The following is a 16,033-nucleotide window of genomic DNA, read 5'->3' on the forward strand; positions in this document are numbered from 1 at the left end:
TTACATAAAAAACACAGATAGCCTATGAAAGCCTGCATGCTCGAAGTCGGGTATTTGTTGGAACAGAAGAGAGGTGGGGGAGACCAAAAACACACAAAAATGAAGAAAAAGTTAAAATTCATGGTGTAGACCCTTTAAGGCTTGGGGTTCCGATTCTACAAAATGTTTTTTTTTTTTTTTTTTTTACAGTTTTCTAAAAGACTTATGTTGCTATATCAGTGGTTCACAAACCTTTTCATGTCAAGGACCTCCAAAATTACCCCACAAAGGAAATATTTTGTTAAAGGGACCCCCAGCAGCAAAGATTTGAGTTAATGTTTGCTTTAAAAATATGTATAAGGATTTCCACAATGTTTCACAATTTAAAAAAATGTGCAGATCTACAAGCTCATAGCGCAGCACTCTGTGCCACGCTATGAGCTTGTATATCTGCTATATTTGAATAGCCAACGTACAAAATAATGGTTTAAGTGGTTACACAGACGCGTTCCCGGTTTTAATGGGTTAAACACTTGAGCCCCTTTATATTTTTCCTCTGTTTTTGAAAAAATCTGGCAAATCCTCTCTTATGGGGTCCTTGGCACTAAATCTTTTCAAATGGGGGTCCGCGGCCAAATACAAATCAATTTGGGGGTCCGTGACATGAAAATTAAAATGTGAAGAATTAAATATACAAAAGCAATAAACCCTGCTACACCAGTGTTTTTGTTTTATGTACTTCACAGCAAGCAGAAGTGGTTATCCAAAAAAGTCTGCTTAGTAAGCAACAACCGAGTATAAATAATGTACAAAACTTTCTACTGCCAAATCATTTCGGGGAAAACCAATGACCTGATGTTCATTGCTCAATACTTTAAAAACACAACATAATCACATCTTTAAAGTGGTGTTTCTCAAACAGTGAGCTGAGTTGTGAAGTGATGGAATACATACTGTACGTGCAACAGAATTACTAAACAAGAAAATTATAAATATCTTAATGAGGGCCTACAGTGTAACTGTTCACTGTTGTACTAGAAAAATTCCTGGTTCAATATCTAGTGTTTAGAAAAGTCATGAAAAAGTAATCAAGTTACATGCAAAATGATGTATTATGTTGATGAAGTAAAGCAAAATGATGCATTATGTTGATGAAGTAAAGCAAAATGATGCATTATGTTGATGAAGTAAAGCAAAATGATGCATTATGTTGATGAAGTAAAGCAAAATGATGCATTATGTTGATGAAGTAGAGCAAAACGATGCATTATGTTGATGAAGTAATCAAAATGATACATTATGTTGATGAAGTAATCAAAACGATACATGATACATACAATGATACAAATAATAAGATATTGCTTAATGCAATAATTACCCAATTAACCCATTAAAACCAGGAAAGCATCTGTGTCATTTAAGATTTTAGCGTTGGCTATTCAAAAATGGCAGATATACAAGCTCACAGCAGCTTGTACATCTGCTATTTTTTTGAAAAATCTTAAAAACGTTTGAAAAAAAAACCCAATTTGAACAAAAATCTCCTCCATCTGAAACATTTTCAGATGGAGGTCCGCGCGGCCAAATATATATCATTTTGGGGGTCCTTGGCATGAAAAAGTTTAACTACTGATTTAGAATCGGCCTCAGGTCTTAACTCATTCAGTGCCAGACTTATTTCTTTGCCCAGTGCCAGAGATTTTTTCATTTTTATTAGATTTTTTGTAGTCACAGAATATTTATCTCCAGTATGATCGATCCCCTGATGGTTGCTAATCACTGAGGGTTGCACTGTGTGGTGTCACAAATGTCAACGAGGTCATCACGACCTTGTTGATATTAATTGTCTGCCTTTGAAAATAATATGAGCCTAAAACACATAGAAAAACAAAAAGTACACAGGAGCCGAGATACAGTACATACTTTAAGTAGTACATACTTTAAATACATACTTTTTAAGTAATAAGTTAAACAAGAAGTAATGGAGCAGCAAATCTTTGGATCATATCTTGGGTTCTGAACGTTTTTCCCCCCGAACCGAAAGCCACGGATATTTCTATTCGTTTTGACCGCGGGTCTGAGGAGATTGGGAGAGTATCGTATGCCATCGGCTTCTCTTGGCCAACCCAAACCGCGATTGGTCGATTGAATACTTTATTAGACAAAAATGTAAACAGCACGAGGTACAGTCAAGTCAGACATATAAGCTAAAAGGGTAACACAAAAAAAGTCCTGGGGACTTCTTTCCATTGTGGTTCTTTAATTTGGTTGATTTGGTTTCGGTTCTCTGAAACTGGGACACACAAGGAAAGTTTGAGAATGGTCGGACGGACGCCGTCTGAGTTATGCCCGGGACAGATTTTGTGTATCAGACACACATACGCACACACAGTCCGTGAATTATGGCATAGATAGATTTAAGAGTTGTATCTTCTCTCTACATCCCGTGTCATTCTTCTTATTTATTGTTTTCTCTCTGTCCAACTGTGTGCAGGATTATGGAGACTGACAGGCTGATGAACTCGTTACACACAACGACTGCCAGCCTTGGCAGCAAAACGCTGCCCCGTAAATGACAGCACCGGCCCAGTGAGATTTATTGGTCACGTCTGAAAGTGTGATGAGAGTTTGAGGAAGTTGACGGAATGGTGGCATTTCCAGGTAATTTGCGTTGGTACACTGGACTGACTTGTTTCACGGCTGTCAGCAATGAGCTAAGGGTTTTCCAGCAGTCACTGGATGTTATGACTATAAGGGGTTTCCCCCTGGTCACGGAGAAAGGGGAAGCTTTGTTGTAAGCATGCCTCAAAACAACATCTTCCTTCTCGTTAAATCGAAAGACAGGTATAAACCCTGGTAGTCAGTCAATCTATTTCATTGGCTTTTTTATTCCTCTCAGCCTGTATCTGGAACAGGCTGACCGGGCCAAACATGAATGGCCCGGGCAGGAACACATGGAAATGAAAAACATGCATTGTGACTGCACTGCACAGACATTCCCCAGTGACAGAGGAAGTTGGTTTTTATTCTGTCCCCGAGGCAGAGGGGATGTGGTGAGACGAGAAAAAACGAGGGAGGAAGCCTTCATTCACACCACACACTGATAGAAGTTAATGAATCTTATTAGACACTACTGTGCACAACGATGGCCTTAGGTGAGAGTGGTTTTGTACATAATGGGAGGATGTGGCTTCTCTGTCTTACCGTGAAGCTAACTAAATGAAACTTAGTTTTTTTGAGGGTCTGCTCCAAGTTGCACCATCAGCCACCCTATTTCCTAAACGGATATCGCTGTTGTCGGGCAGAAACCTCCAATCTCCATATTATAACTTTTTGTATTTTAAATTGTAATGTAATGTAATGTTATCACTGTGTGTCACTGTATATTTGCATATAATGTGAAATTTGTCCTCTGCATTTTACCCATCCTATAATCATTAGGAGCAGTGAGCAGCAGAGCAGGTAAGCGGAGCGGGTGGAAATGCCGCTCGGCGCTCCAGGGGGCTGGTTTCACGCTCGCTATTCGCTCACGTCGACTACCCCCGCGCTCCGCTCCCCGTCGCTCCTCGCTCACGTTGATTTGCGCAAATCTCGCTCCATGCTCCGCTCAAACCGGGTCGCTCAACAGTAAAGAAAAGAAAAGAAAAATAAAGTAGAAATTCTAATGAAATCTCGGTGCGCTGTGCACTGCTGGATGTCTGTGTGTCTCTGAGTCCGTGCGACCGGGCATGCTCAAACATTTGGTGCGCGGCCCCCGCGAGGGCGGCTTGGAGCGGGAGGCGGTCCTCGCTCTGAGTAGCGCTCCAACCTTTTTATAAACCAGCTCCACGCTCACGTCAAAATCGCGTCGCTCCGCTCGCGCTCCGCTCACATGCTCTGGTGAGCAGCCACTGTGCGGCGCTCTGGGAGCAATTAGGGGTTAATAAAAAAAAAAAAATCAGATATACAAGCTTGTAGATCTTGAGCTGCTATTTTTGAATAGCCAACGTATAAATGGTTAAAATGAATTTGCTGGAGCTGGAACCCCCAGAAGGACCCCAGGGGGTCCCCAGACCCCACTTTGAGAAGCACTGCTCTGACTGACCCAGAACTAAGATCACTGATTTCAATTCAGCTGTAGGGCTGGGCTATATGGACAATATAAAATATCATCAGAGTTTTGACAAGATACTTATATTGATATTGTTGCTAAATCGTTTATTTTTTAAAGCATAAGATAGCGTATACGCGTAAGTGATAAAAACCAGGAACAGACAACACTTATATCACATCACAATATTACAATGTCAAAACATTCATCACAATATCGGTATAATATCAATATACTGCTCAGGCCTGTGCATCTGTCCATCATAAAATGTCTGTCAAAAAGGGCTGTCAAAAGGAATAGGTTCATGTTTTTTTTTAATTGCTGTTGGTAAGATATTGGACATTGACAAGAGTTCCATTGTATTGCTAGTGAATTTTACTGCAATATGTAATGAGGTGTTTGCAAAGTGATGATAGTAAAAAATTGATCGGGGCCCGTCCAGAGCTGGTGCGAAACAATGGCATGTTTTCAAAACCTTACAGCCTCTGATTTAGGAAGCGTCGTGAACAATACATCACCGGGGCCAGGGCACTCTCCAAGGGGGGGGGGGGGGCTCCTGTTCCAGAAACAGAAGCGGTGCGCCAGATTTTCCAAAACTGGGCCCCCGAAAAAAGACCAAAATATTTTTCACAGCTCAGTTTGCTTTTTCCAAAAGTCAAAACACTGCGACCTTGGCCATGTCCTGCAGCTGCATGTGCAGTAAAATCCTCAGTGTTAATTTATCCATTTTGGAGACAAAACAGGCTAGGGCTTTGGAAGGAAACGGGCTCTCGCCAAGCGTGACAGCCAACCGCACTCCACCAAGACCCCCAGAACTACAAACCGACAGTTAGAGGAGATATTGATCTTCATGGTCTGAAGACCAATTCGGGAAGAGCAGGAGGGCATGAGAACACGCTCATCTTGCACTGTGCCGTTTTATTCACAGGTTGCACCTGGTTAGATTTAGTATCTTATTACCCCGAGCACAAAAACAGAACACACACAAGCGAGGCCAAGAAGCTGTCGGAGGACTTGTGGCACCGTTATGCCGTATGGATGGATGGACGGACGTTCTTCGACTCTGAAACCATATCGCCTATCCGCTGAAAGACTTTTGTGTTGAATCTGGTTTTGGACACAGCTCTGGTTACTAAAGATGGAGATGCGGTCAGAGAAGCGGTTGCAAGCCAAATTATGTCAATTCTTAGAACGAGCCTCCTCAGCACATACAGCGCAGGACATGAAAAGTCTTTTGTCCTGGAAACAGTAAAACAGTCTTGTCGTGGTGAAAGCACTATCGTGGGAGAGACTGGGACGAAGGCTGCACCCGTTTTCTCAACGAGATATGCAAGCGATTTGATGAATTTGCAATTCAAATATGTAAACCGTTTCAATGATCGACGGATTCGTGTCCTTCTTTGATTGCTATGGTCCTGGTTATCACAATGGGGATGCAGAATGGCACACATAATAAAACCAGACTTATTCAGTGGTTTTACATAGACCAAAACGGCTCTGCATTATTACTCTTGCCAGAAGTAGTGTCTATAACAAGATACATTTCTTTCTGTACACAACCTCGAGATAGTCATCCACGCCCTCATATCGTCTCGTTTAGACTATTGCAACTCCCTTTACACTGTGACCATAACCCCTGTCCTGGACTCTCTCCACTGGCTACCAGTACTGTCCAGAATCAACTTCAAGATTCTCCTTTTTGGTTTACTAGGCTGTAGATGGGCTGGCCCCTTTCTGCGTAACATTGCTGACCTCTTAACCTTTCCACTAGACATTGGTCATCCCGAAAACTAGACTGAAGCTTAGGGGTGCCTTTGCTGTCGCAGGCCCCGAAGCTGTGGGACAGCATTCCCTCCTTCTCTGTTGGATCTGCCCCCCTCCGTTGAGGCTTTCGACCCATTTAGACCTGAGGCCGATTCTAAAAATGTTTTCTAAATCCTAACAGTTTTTTAAATAAATATTAAAAATAAATAAATAAATATTCACTATTTTTCAAAAATAGCAGATCTACAAGCTCATAGCACGGCACTCTGTGCCGTGCTATGAGCTTTTATATTTGGTATTTTTGAATAGCCAAAGAAATCTAAAATTACACAGACGCTTTTGAATCCCCCCCGACGGCTGAATTTGCACCATCCTATAATGTTTAAGAAGGGTTTGCTTTGCTGCTTTGAATGTTTTTTTCTACTGACCAACTACTATGATTATGAATGAATGAACGTTTTTAAATGCGCTATATAAATACATTTGATTGATAGTTAAGACTTACCTGTTTCTTAAAAAGTGCCCAGACATGTCTTTAATTACTTAAACAATGAAAATATCTTTATATTTTCCTCGTCTCTGTCGGGTGGAAAACTCATATCTCCAAAACTAACTTTTCAGAATTCAAAAACAGCAAAAGTTGCAGATCTACAAGCTTGAGCTTGTGGATCTGCTACTTTTGTAGTATGATCAAGTAGTATGATCAAGTAGGGCATTCATTTACGAGAAAAAAACATAAAAAGTTAGAATATGGAGATAGGAGGCTTCTGCTCGACGTTGTCATGTTCACAAGACATTACCAAATAATGTGTTCAGGTGATTACGACTCAGTTTTTTGTTGTTTTGGGTATAAACACACCGCCAAAACCACTGAATGGATGGATGGATGGAGGCTTACTTGGCGTCTACGATGTCATGGAGCTTCTTGAGGAAGTCAGCGTTCAGGTGGTTGTGCTCCACGGTCAGGGTGTGGAAGTACACCATCACATACTCCTTAACTGTGATGTGGTCCATCACGTGGATGAAATACAGCAGGGCCTGCACACACACACACACACACACACACACACACACACAGGTTTGTATTATTTGTGTATTGAGGACATCAACGTTTTACAACAGTGTTTTTATCATTTTATGAACGCCATTCTTAATTTTTTGGTGTAATTTTTTACCGTAAGCCAAAAAATAGCAGATCTACAAGCTGACAACTTTTAGATTGGCGTCTAGGATACATGTACAGCAAGTCCACATTAAATTATTATTAAACATCTGCATTTACTTAAGTAAAGAATTGTTATTTTGCTCAACGTTTGCCTGTTATCTCTCCTATGGTACCAACATCAATACAGCAGGAATTGTGGACAAAATCGTATCCAGCGATAACAAAATATTTCAAGACTTGGGTCTGAGAGGCTAAATCTCATCAAATGGTGGTCCGTGGCTCAAATGCCGAATAAATAATGTACCTTGATATGAAAAGGGTTGAAAACCACATGTCTAAACTATCCCAGAGTACACTGCATCTGAATACCCGTAGCTCAGGGTACGTGAGCCAAGGTGAGACATTCCTTCCATTATTTCTATGCCTTGTCTCAGTGTGCTGCCAGCAGGCCAAACCACCACTCCCTGGACTATCGTCTCAGCAGAAGATGAAAATGGAACTTTCGTTTTTAACACATCGGGTGCCGAACACGGTCTGAACCGTGTGTTTACATAGTAGCGCTCCGGTGCCGAACACGGTCTGAACCGTGAGTTTAGTCTTTTTGTTTTTTTCGTTTTTCTCCGCGCGGGCGGGGCTAGAGCAGCTCTGGGAGCACCCATTGTAATCCTGCGAAGGAAGTGCCAGATCGCTCACCGGAAACAAAAAAATTAATCCCATCCGCTTCCTGTCTATTTCCTACTTTGAAACGCCTATATCTCCGAATCTGTTTCCTGTGGGGAAAACCGGTCATGCGCGATGCGCGATCCCCCCCCGTTGTAACTCGCGAGGGAAATGTTATGGTTCCAGGCTGTAGCCAGGCTCATGGCACAACATGAATCAATGTTTTTTTTTTGCGTGGATTTGCTTGTAACGCACGCGGAAGCTTTAAACAGCAAAGCGCAGTCAATGGGGAGAATGCTGGCACCCACGGTAAGTTGTTATGAAAAAATGCTGGCATCCGATGTGTTAAACTGGTCATTTTAACACGATTGTGTGGGTTAATAATTTATATTTTTCTGAAAGACAAATCAAGTAGGAAATGATTAATAAGTTGATATTTATGCATTATTTTCATATTTACACATCGATTTCAAGTTCTGATGTTTATGCATGAATGAAAGACAAATATTTAAGGACACAGAATCTGTGATCATGAATCATTTTTGACCGAAAACATTTACTGCAATGTTACTTTCCTTAAAAACATGCATGTGTGGGTTAAGTGCCTGTCACGACACATTATATTGAGGGTTAAAGGTCATGAAGCCCCTACTGACTTAGTACCTACCTGACAATTCAGAAGTTCAACAGATTATTTGTCGAGGTAATTCTTAGTATTCATTGATTAAAGTTCTCAGTCGCCCACGACTGATTTCAGTCATTTTGGATTCCACACAAGCCAGTCTTAACACTTCACCTGCCAGAGTTATTTAAAATTTTTAGCTGTTGTCTGCCAGAGATTTTTCATTGAAATTTAAAAAGTACTCAGGAGCCGAGATACATAATTTTTAGGTGTTTAAGTTAACAAGGAAGTGGATGGGAGTCTTTTCCTTCGAAAAATCATATCTCCTTGGTCTTTGGGTCAAATTGAAAAAAAAAAAAACTTTTTTTTTTTTCAATATTTTTTAATTTTTTTCAATAGAACGCGTTTATGCGTGATTGGCGGCCAAGTGCGCTATTTAATAGATCGCATTTATGCGTGATTGGCAGTAATTGAGTTAATAGCCGATCTGCAAGCCGAAAATAGCCGATCTGCAAGCTCTGCAGCTGCGACATGTTGTGAGCTTGTAGATCTGCCATTTTTGGTGCTATTATGAAAGTTTATTTAAAATGAATTGTAAAAAAAATCCTGTCCCTGCTGTGTCTACTGCATCTAGGTCCTCATAAAAGTGGGATAAACCGTAGATTGAGCTCATTTCAGGTATTTTCGGTGCAGGCTGGTCATCAGTTTTAAGTTCAGGTTCTTCAATTCAAAGTCATTTTGTTCAAGGTTTAGATTTAACAAATTAATTATAATTCATTTTATTTGCCCAGTAGCAAACTGATGCTTGAGTTAACATTACGTTGTTGCCGACAGCTGGCAGTCGTTGCTAGGTTACAGGTATAATAAAGGTTAATAAGGAAGAGCAATACTTTTATAGAGATGTGATCCGATTGCTGTTATTGGGAGATATTGGCAGTAATTAGAATACCTCTCAGCCAATCAAAACGCAACTCAAACTGGGGTATAATAAGCCTTTCTAAAAGTGCAAAGCGCCAAACGTCCACACACACACACACACACACACACACACACACACACACACACACACACACACACACACACACACACACACACACACACACACACACACACACACACACACACACACACACACACACACACACACACACACACACACACACACACACACACTTTTAATTTCAAGGGGTTTCAGAATGGCATTTCAGTCACAGTGAATGTCAGCAGAGGCATGAGAGTTACCTTCTCCAGGTCAATGAGGGAGACGGGGATATTCCTTCCTACGACCACCATTACGGTTCTGCCACACAAGTCCACACCTAAAACATACCATATACATGTTATACACAGTTATGCTAATGTCATGCTTGTACAAAGAATTAACAAGTTGTTGCTTGACTTAAAAAAGGTGCTATAAGTGATATTTTCTTGCTCAAAGAAGTGTTACATAGCTATATTCAGATGGTATGGCATGGCTAGACTAGTATCACTGCATAGATATTAGTCTGGAATCTCTATGTGGAACCTTCATTTCCCAAGGGGCGGATTAAAAAAATGCGTCTGTCTGGTGATAAACCCGCCCCATATTTGCATACTGGGCCCTGATTGGTGCCCCACAACTTTGGGGGCAGGGAAATCAAATCACAACCGAGTGGGGCCAGATTCTTTGTTTTTGCACTGGCAGATTCGTCTGGTTTCCAGGCTAGGTAATTATTGCTATAGAGTTTTTGTTCAATAACAGGGGTCTTTGCCGATTGCCTGTTGGGAGGGTCACATGGACGCTCCCGTTGTCGCACGAGGGCTCGGGGACACAATTAGCCTAAACAGCCTGGCTCTGTCATGAGGGCCACACTGGACGGGGTGGACAGGAGGATGTGGTGGAGGAAGCTGGAGGCTCTGTCGGGACGGGGCCAACCACTCCCACCCACTCCCCGCAGAGATCGAAGAGCGAGTGAGCAAGAGGAAGGACTTGTTCAGCATTAGTGAGGACCAATTATATGAAGATAGGTTGAAAATGGGTGAAGTTGTCCTTTAAGTGGTTAATTCAGTCAAACAGCTTGGAGTCCAAGTTCTTGTGTGTTTTTTAAGATCTCCTTTATGACATGTTTGGGTTTTGTTTGGACAGGAGAGACAGGAAGGAGAAGGATTTGAACAATCGACAACTATTTTAATTGTGTTATTATTAATTATGTGTCTGCATGAACTTGTCAGAAAAGGCTTGACAAGGTACAAGGTACTGTAGATGGTTTGTTGGCAAGCCTGCCAGTGGAATAATACTGCCTCCTACTGGTTGTAAAGGCCAGTGACACAAAGAGAGAAAACAAGAGGAGAGATGGAAGGAGAAAGGAAAAGAGATACAAGAGGCAGATAATAGACATGAGATAGAGACAGCTGGAGGTTCAAAAAGACCAGTGTGCTTGAGAGGAGCGCCAACTGTGAGCACGCAGGCCATTTAATTTGCTCTTCTGGTTATAATCCCAGAAACAAATAATGAGAAAGGGGATTACTGTGTTCCCTGATGCCTTATGTCCTCCCCAGAGCTGAGCTGAGAAGTTCTGTTTCTAAAAAGCAACAGGGAAGACGCAGGCACGCATGTGTGTGTTGCAAACTTTTAGGGACTTTGCATTGACTTGCATTCATTCCATATCCCATTAACTTAAAGCCTTACCACAACCCTAACAGATCCAAACCTAATTCTAACGTCGACCTTAACAGATACATGCCTACATTAATTAACTACCTTACATTAATCCTAACAGACACATGCACAACATCACTTGGGACCCCCCCCCACCCACCCCACAGGTTGAGAACCACTGCCTAAACGGATACATTCCTAACCTTAACCCTCCCTCACCGTATAAACTGCAGTAAAAATCTAATTGGGGACAACAGGTTGATGTCCAAAATGTCATGTGCGTGCATGCACACACACACTTGCGTGCGCGAGTACAGTACACACACACACACACACACACACACACACACACACACACACACACTCTGGATCCATCTCTCACAAACATACACTTACCAGTTTGATATAAGGCCTTAAGTGAAGCTATATCGGACAGATCTTCGGCCCTGGCTTGACATAACCAGCGGCTATAACTGTACAGAGGAGACAAATGTCAACTTAATCCATGAAGATTTCTTTGGCAATTAAAAAAAAGAAACTATATATATATATATATATATATGTTTGAAAGCGAACATTTTTAACTCCGATCTGTGCTTCTGGGGGTCCCTGGAACACCATATTTTGAGATTGGGGTCCATGACCAAATACATATCATTTTGGGGGTCCTTGAAATGGAAAAGTTGGAGCACCACTGATATAGCAACATACTGTTAGGAACATTTTTAGATAATGTATTTGGCCGCGGACCCCGATCTCAAAATATGTTGTTCCAGGGACACCCCCAGAAGCAAAGATTTGAGTTAAAAATATTCGCTTAAAAATATATATATCTTCAAAGATTTTTCAAAAATAGCAGATCTACTAGCTCATAGCTATGAGCTTGTAGGTCTGCTATTTTTGAATAGCCAAAGTATAAAATAATGGTTAAAGTGATATGAGGCAATATTAACAAATGTCTGATATTCCTGGAACATTTTGACTTTTAACGGCTGATACCAATTAGACACTGTTTGACTGATGAGTGTACAGTGCTTTGGCGCTGCACCTGGTGCAACTCAGTCATGCGTGACAATTTTTATATAAAGTCATAAACCTCGAGGCCATTCCTCTCAAGAAGTAAGCCGAATTCGGAGTAAATGGAACGACATGTTTTTAATATTATTTTGAATAAACACTGTAATTTTAATGGAGAGAGAGGTGTGCCAATTAGTTTTAAGGCCTGTTCTTTTTCCAAAATAAAAGTTTAGTGATATGACTATTTCATAAAAAAAAAAATTACATAGCCATCGTTTGCGTTCATCGCAATGTGTTTTCAATACGAATATTACATTTGTCAAAAATGACATAGCCATCATTTGCGTTCTTCAAAATGTGTTTTCAATGACCTCTGCCTGGATTTGCTTGAGCATAGCATACGTGTCACAAATATTACACAGTCCTGAACTCCTTGAACTCCAGTCCTTGCAACTCTGAGAGTGTACAAATGGAACAACGTGGACCCTAACCATAGAGTTAAAAATAATAGAGAGGGCACCGGAAATCCCCGCCCATTCACTTGTATGGAGTTGCTCACCCAGCGCATACTCTCTTTTCACCCCTTCTTCCTGGGTTGGGATATGTGATGGGCGGGGCCTATTTGGGGCCTATGTGACGCGTTTTGCGTCACTCTGCGCGTCGTCTCGCATGCGCAGTAGTGTCGCCTCCGTGCGCAACCCCGTGCGCAAACTCGTGAGTCGAGCCCATTGGTCGTTTTCGCTCGTTCATGTGTCTTGCCCCAGCCATAATAAGCTGCAGTACCTACTGTATGAACGGCCAACATGTCCAATGCGCTTCACTGCTCCCTCTCGGTTCTGGGGGCTTGACCCTAACCCATTTGTAACTCTGAGAGTGTACAAAAAAATGGAACGGGTCCATTTTATATATCGTCTCTGTCGGGTGAAAACCTCATGTATGTCCAAAACTGTTTTCAGGATTCAAATTCAAAAGCATCAAAAGTAGCAGATCTACAAGCTCGAAACGAGACGCTTCGAGTCACGTTTCGAGCTTGTGGATCTGCTACTTTTGCGTGACGCTGTAGTATGATCAAGTAGGGCGTTCATTTACAAAAAAAAAAAGTTAGAATACGGAGATAAGAGGTTTGTGCCCGACAGCGACAATAAGGACATATGTACACTCTCAAGAGTTAAACACGCTGGGCAAGACCTAGGCGTTTGAGTGTCTAAACGGAAGTACCGGAATTTGGCGGAAGTACCGGCCAAGGAAATTACGTTGACGCTTCACAAATCTGTTTACATTCACCGTGAATGAAACAAGCGTTATGATTGGTCGAAAAAAATATTTTCCGGGGGAAATACGTACGACGGAAGTCCCGCCCCTATAGACGAATCCACAGAGCGGCAATCATAACTGCAGTGTCAAGCGGCTGCCGTTCCGCGCCGCGACACCGCAGCTACAGGCAGCGGCTCTGTGGATTCGTCTATAGACACGCTCTGCATTAGGTCGTGACCAGGCTTTTCTCTTCGCAGATGAGTAAGGCTGGGAACGAGGCTAAGGGTTAAATGAACATTTTACATTGCTCTCCATTCTAAGTGGTTTGTGATTGGTTCACAACCCGTGAGGAGGAAGAAGGATGAGCTCACTTTCTCTGGTGCTGTTTCACCATGGCGGCCTCGGACAGCGTCCCCTGGAGGACCAGCTTGCGTTGCTTGTCCACGTCGCCCTCCATCCTGGCGAAGGCGTGGGTCCCCACCTGGCCCAGGTCCGAGTCCAGGCTGTCGTCTTCATAGTCATCTACACACATACACACACACACACACACACACAAACACACACAGTCTTGTTATGTCATGCAGCGGACACAAAACATTTGGACAGATGTTTCTTGATAAGTGTATGATGTTCTCCAACAGTACTGCTCACACACACACACGTACTCACTGTAGATATCATCTCTGTCGGGTAGAAACCTCATATGTCCAAATCTGTTACTTTTCAGGATTCAAATTCAAAAGTACCAAAAGTAGCAGATCTACAAGCTCGAAGCGCGACGCTTCGCGCAGCATTTCCAGCTTGTAGATCTGCTACTTTTGATGGGTTTATGTGACGCTGTACTATGATCATGATCAAGATTAAGAGGATTATACCAGGGTCAGTCCATCCTTAGGCTTCTGCACCTTATGTATAACGCACAAACTTTTTTTTTTTTTTATTGCGCTTTTTTTTTCTCTAAGCACCTTAACGTCTATAAGTATATCATGCACAGTATACATACATTGCTGCTATGCTCAGGCACCTTAGTCTGTCTCTTATCTCAGGTACTTTGTAAATATGTAGATAACTTGTTTTTTTGGCTTCTATTGTTCTCTTGTTTGATCTCCTTCCCACTTGCCCCCCTACCCCTCTTCTTCTCTCTCTCCCCACTCTTCTTTCTACGGAATTTAACGTTGCGATGGGAATGATGTACAAAAACAAATTTCACCCACTTTTTTACCTTGTAAACCCGTGATGTGACAATAAACCTGATTCTGATTCTGATTCTGATCAAGTAGGGTGTTCATTTACCAAAAAACACAAACAGTTAGAATGTGGAGATAAGAGGTTTCTGCCCCACAGCAATGATATGCTTCAGAACTCTCTCCTGAGCACACACACACACACACACACAGTTTACAATTTGTCCTTCACGTGTCCAGAGGAGGTAACATAATACAAACAGACAGTTTAGATGACCTCTCTGGTGCTTATGTTACTGGTTTACATATTGATCCATTTCCCAAAAAACAGCTCCGTTGATGCGCTTCGGTTTCGGTTTGCGTGTTAAAAACACAGATCTGTGTCACATTTGCACCTCATATCACCTCATCTGCTGCTGATCTGCTGATTCATCTGAGCATTTATGAGTGCCTCTGTATCGGGGTGTGTGTGCATGCGTGTGTTTCAAGGTCGTGGGGTCTATTCTCCAGTAAAGTAGCTAAGTATATTTACTCACGTATAGTATATTTATAAGTACTGTACTCAAGTACACTTTTGAGGATTTTTTACTTTACTGAAGTGCTCATAATTTTCAGTAATTTTACTTCTACTCCACTACATCTCAGAGGCAAATATTGTACTTTTTACTCCACTACTATTTGACAACTTTAGTTAGTTATACTAGATACTTTGTAGATTTTGATTATTATTACAAAACCTCAGCCCTATATACATTTCGGCCATTTGAAAATAGCCGATCTACAAGCTCACAACACGTTGTGAGCTTATAGATCAGCTATTTTCAAAAGATTTGTATACATTTTGAAAACTTCAAATGAGACAGTCTGCACAATGAGTACTTCTACATTTGGTACTTTAAGTACATTTTGATGCCAATACTTTTGTACTTTTACTCAACTAAATTCTGTACACCAGGCATTTACTTGTCTACTTGTAGAGTATTTCTAATTTGTGGTACTGATACTTTTACTTAAGACAGACGTATGAGTACTTCTTCCGTCACTGCTATCCTCCAGGTCCTACCCTCAAACATCAGGCTCCAGTTCACTTGTTAGTGTGATTTATGTTCATGGCCATATGGATCCGTCTACAGCCATATGTTGCGTATCGGGCGTGTGTGTCTGTTTGTTTGTTTGTTGTGTTTGGAGCTTACTCACAGGGGTGTGAAAAAAAGTCCCTAGCCGAGCCCATACGGACGGCAGACATCAGATACGAGGCAGCGGGAGGTGAACGAGTTCAGCGAACGTACACCGCCCGTACGGGCTGTCTAACAAACAAAAAAAAATGAGCGTGCAAAGCCAGATGAAGGTCAAAGTCATACAATCCTATAAAAACATGTAAACACACGATTTCGTGCCTCTCACAGTAGAGCCCTAATCTCTTGCTTTTTGGAAAAAGCTGCCGCTGTGTAAATCAACCCCTGGGTCTCAGGAAGGCAAACGGGGGATCAAACCCAAAAGTCGTAGCTGCGAGGAAGTGAGAGAAAGGCCAGCAAATCATAAAACAGAAGAAAAGAAACAACAACTGTAACATCTGTTGAGGAAAAACAGCATGAAACAAAATAAAATATCCCATTAAAACCGGGAAAGCATCTTGTGTCATTTTAGATTTCAGCTTACT

The 16,033-nt window shown here is 41.8% G+C and overlaps 1 protein-coding gene across 2 annotated transcripts in view; it reads right to left on the minus strand.

Moving 5' to 3' along the window:
* The window catches only part of gdap2 (ganglioside induced differentiation associated protein 2), a 58,803-nt gene that overhangs the window by 23,106 nt on the left and 19,664 nt on the right, over positions 1-16,033 (minus strand). For both annotated transcript variants that reach the window (XR_014602701.1, XM_084084329.1), the window contains exons 8-11: positions 13,561-13,711; positions 11,315-11,391; positions 9,523-9,599; positions 6,732-6,871 (exon numbers count right to left, since the gene is read on the minus strand). Coding sequence is in view for 1 of the 2 variants with exons in the window: in XM_084084329.1 (XP_083940455.1) it covers positions 6,732-6,871; positions 9,523-9,599; positions 11,315-11,391; positions 13,561-13,711 (445 nt within the window). In the remaining variant the exon portion in view is untranslated. The remainder of the gene's footprint in view (positions 1-6,731; positions 6,872-9,522; positions 9,600-11,314; positions 11,392-13,560; positions 13,712-16,033) is intronic.

The sequence above is a fragment of the Gymnoscopelus microlampas genome (genome assembly GCF_963454915.1).
Source record: "Gymnoscopelus microlampas genome assembly, chromosome: 17".
Taxonomy (NCBI): domain Eukaryota; kingdom Metazoa; phylum Chordata; class Actinopteri; order Myctophiformes; family Myctophidae; genus Gymnoscopelus; species Gymnoscopelus microlampas.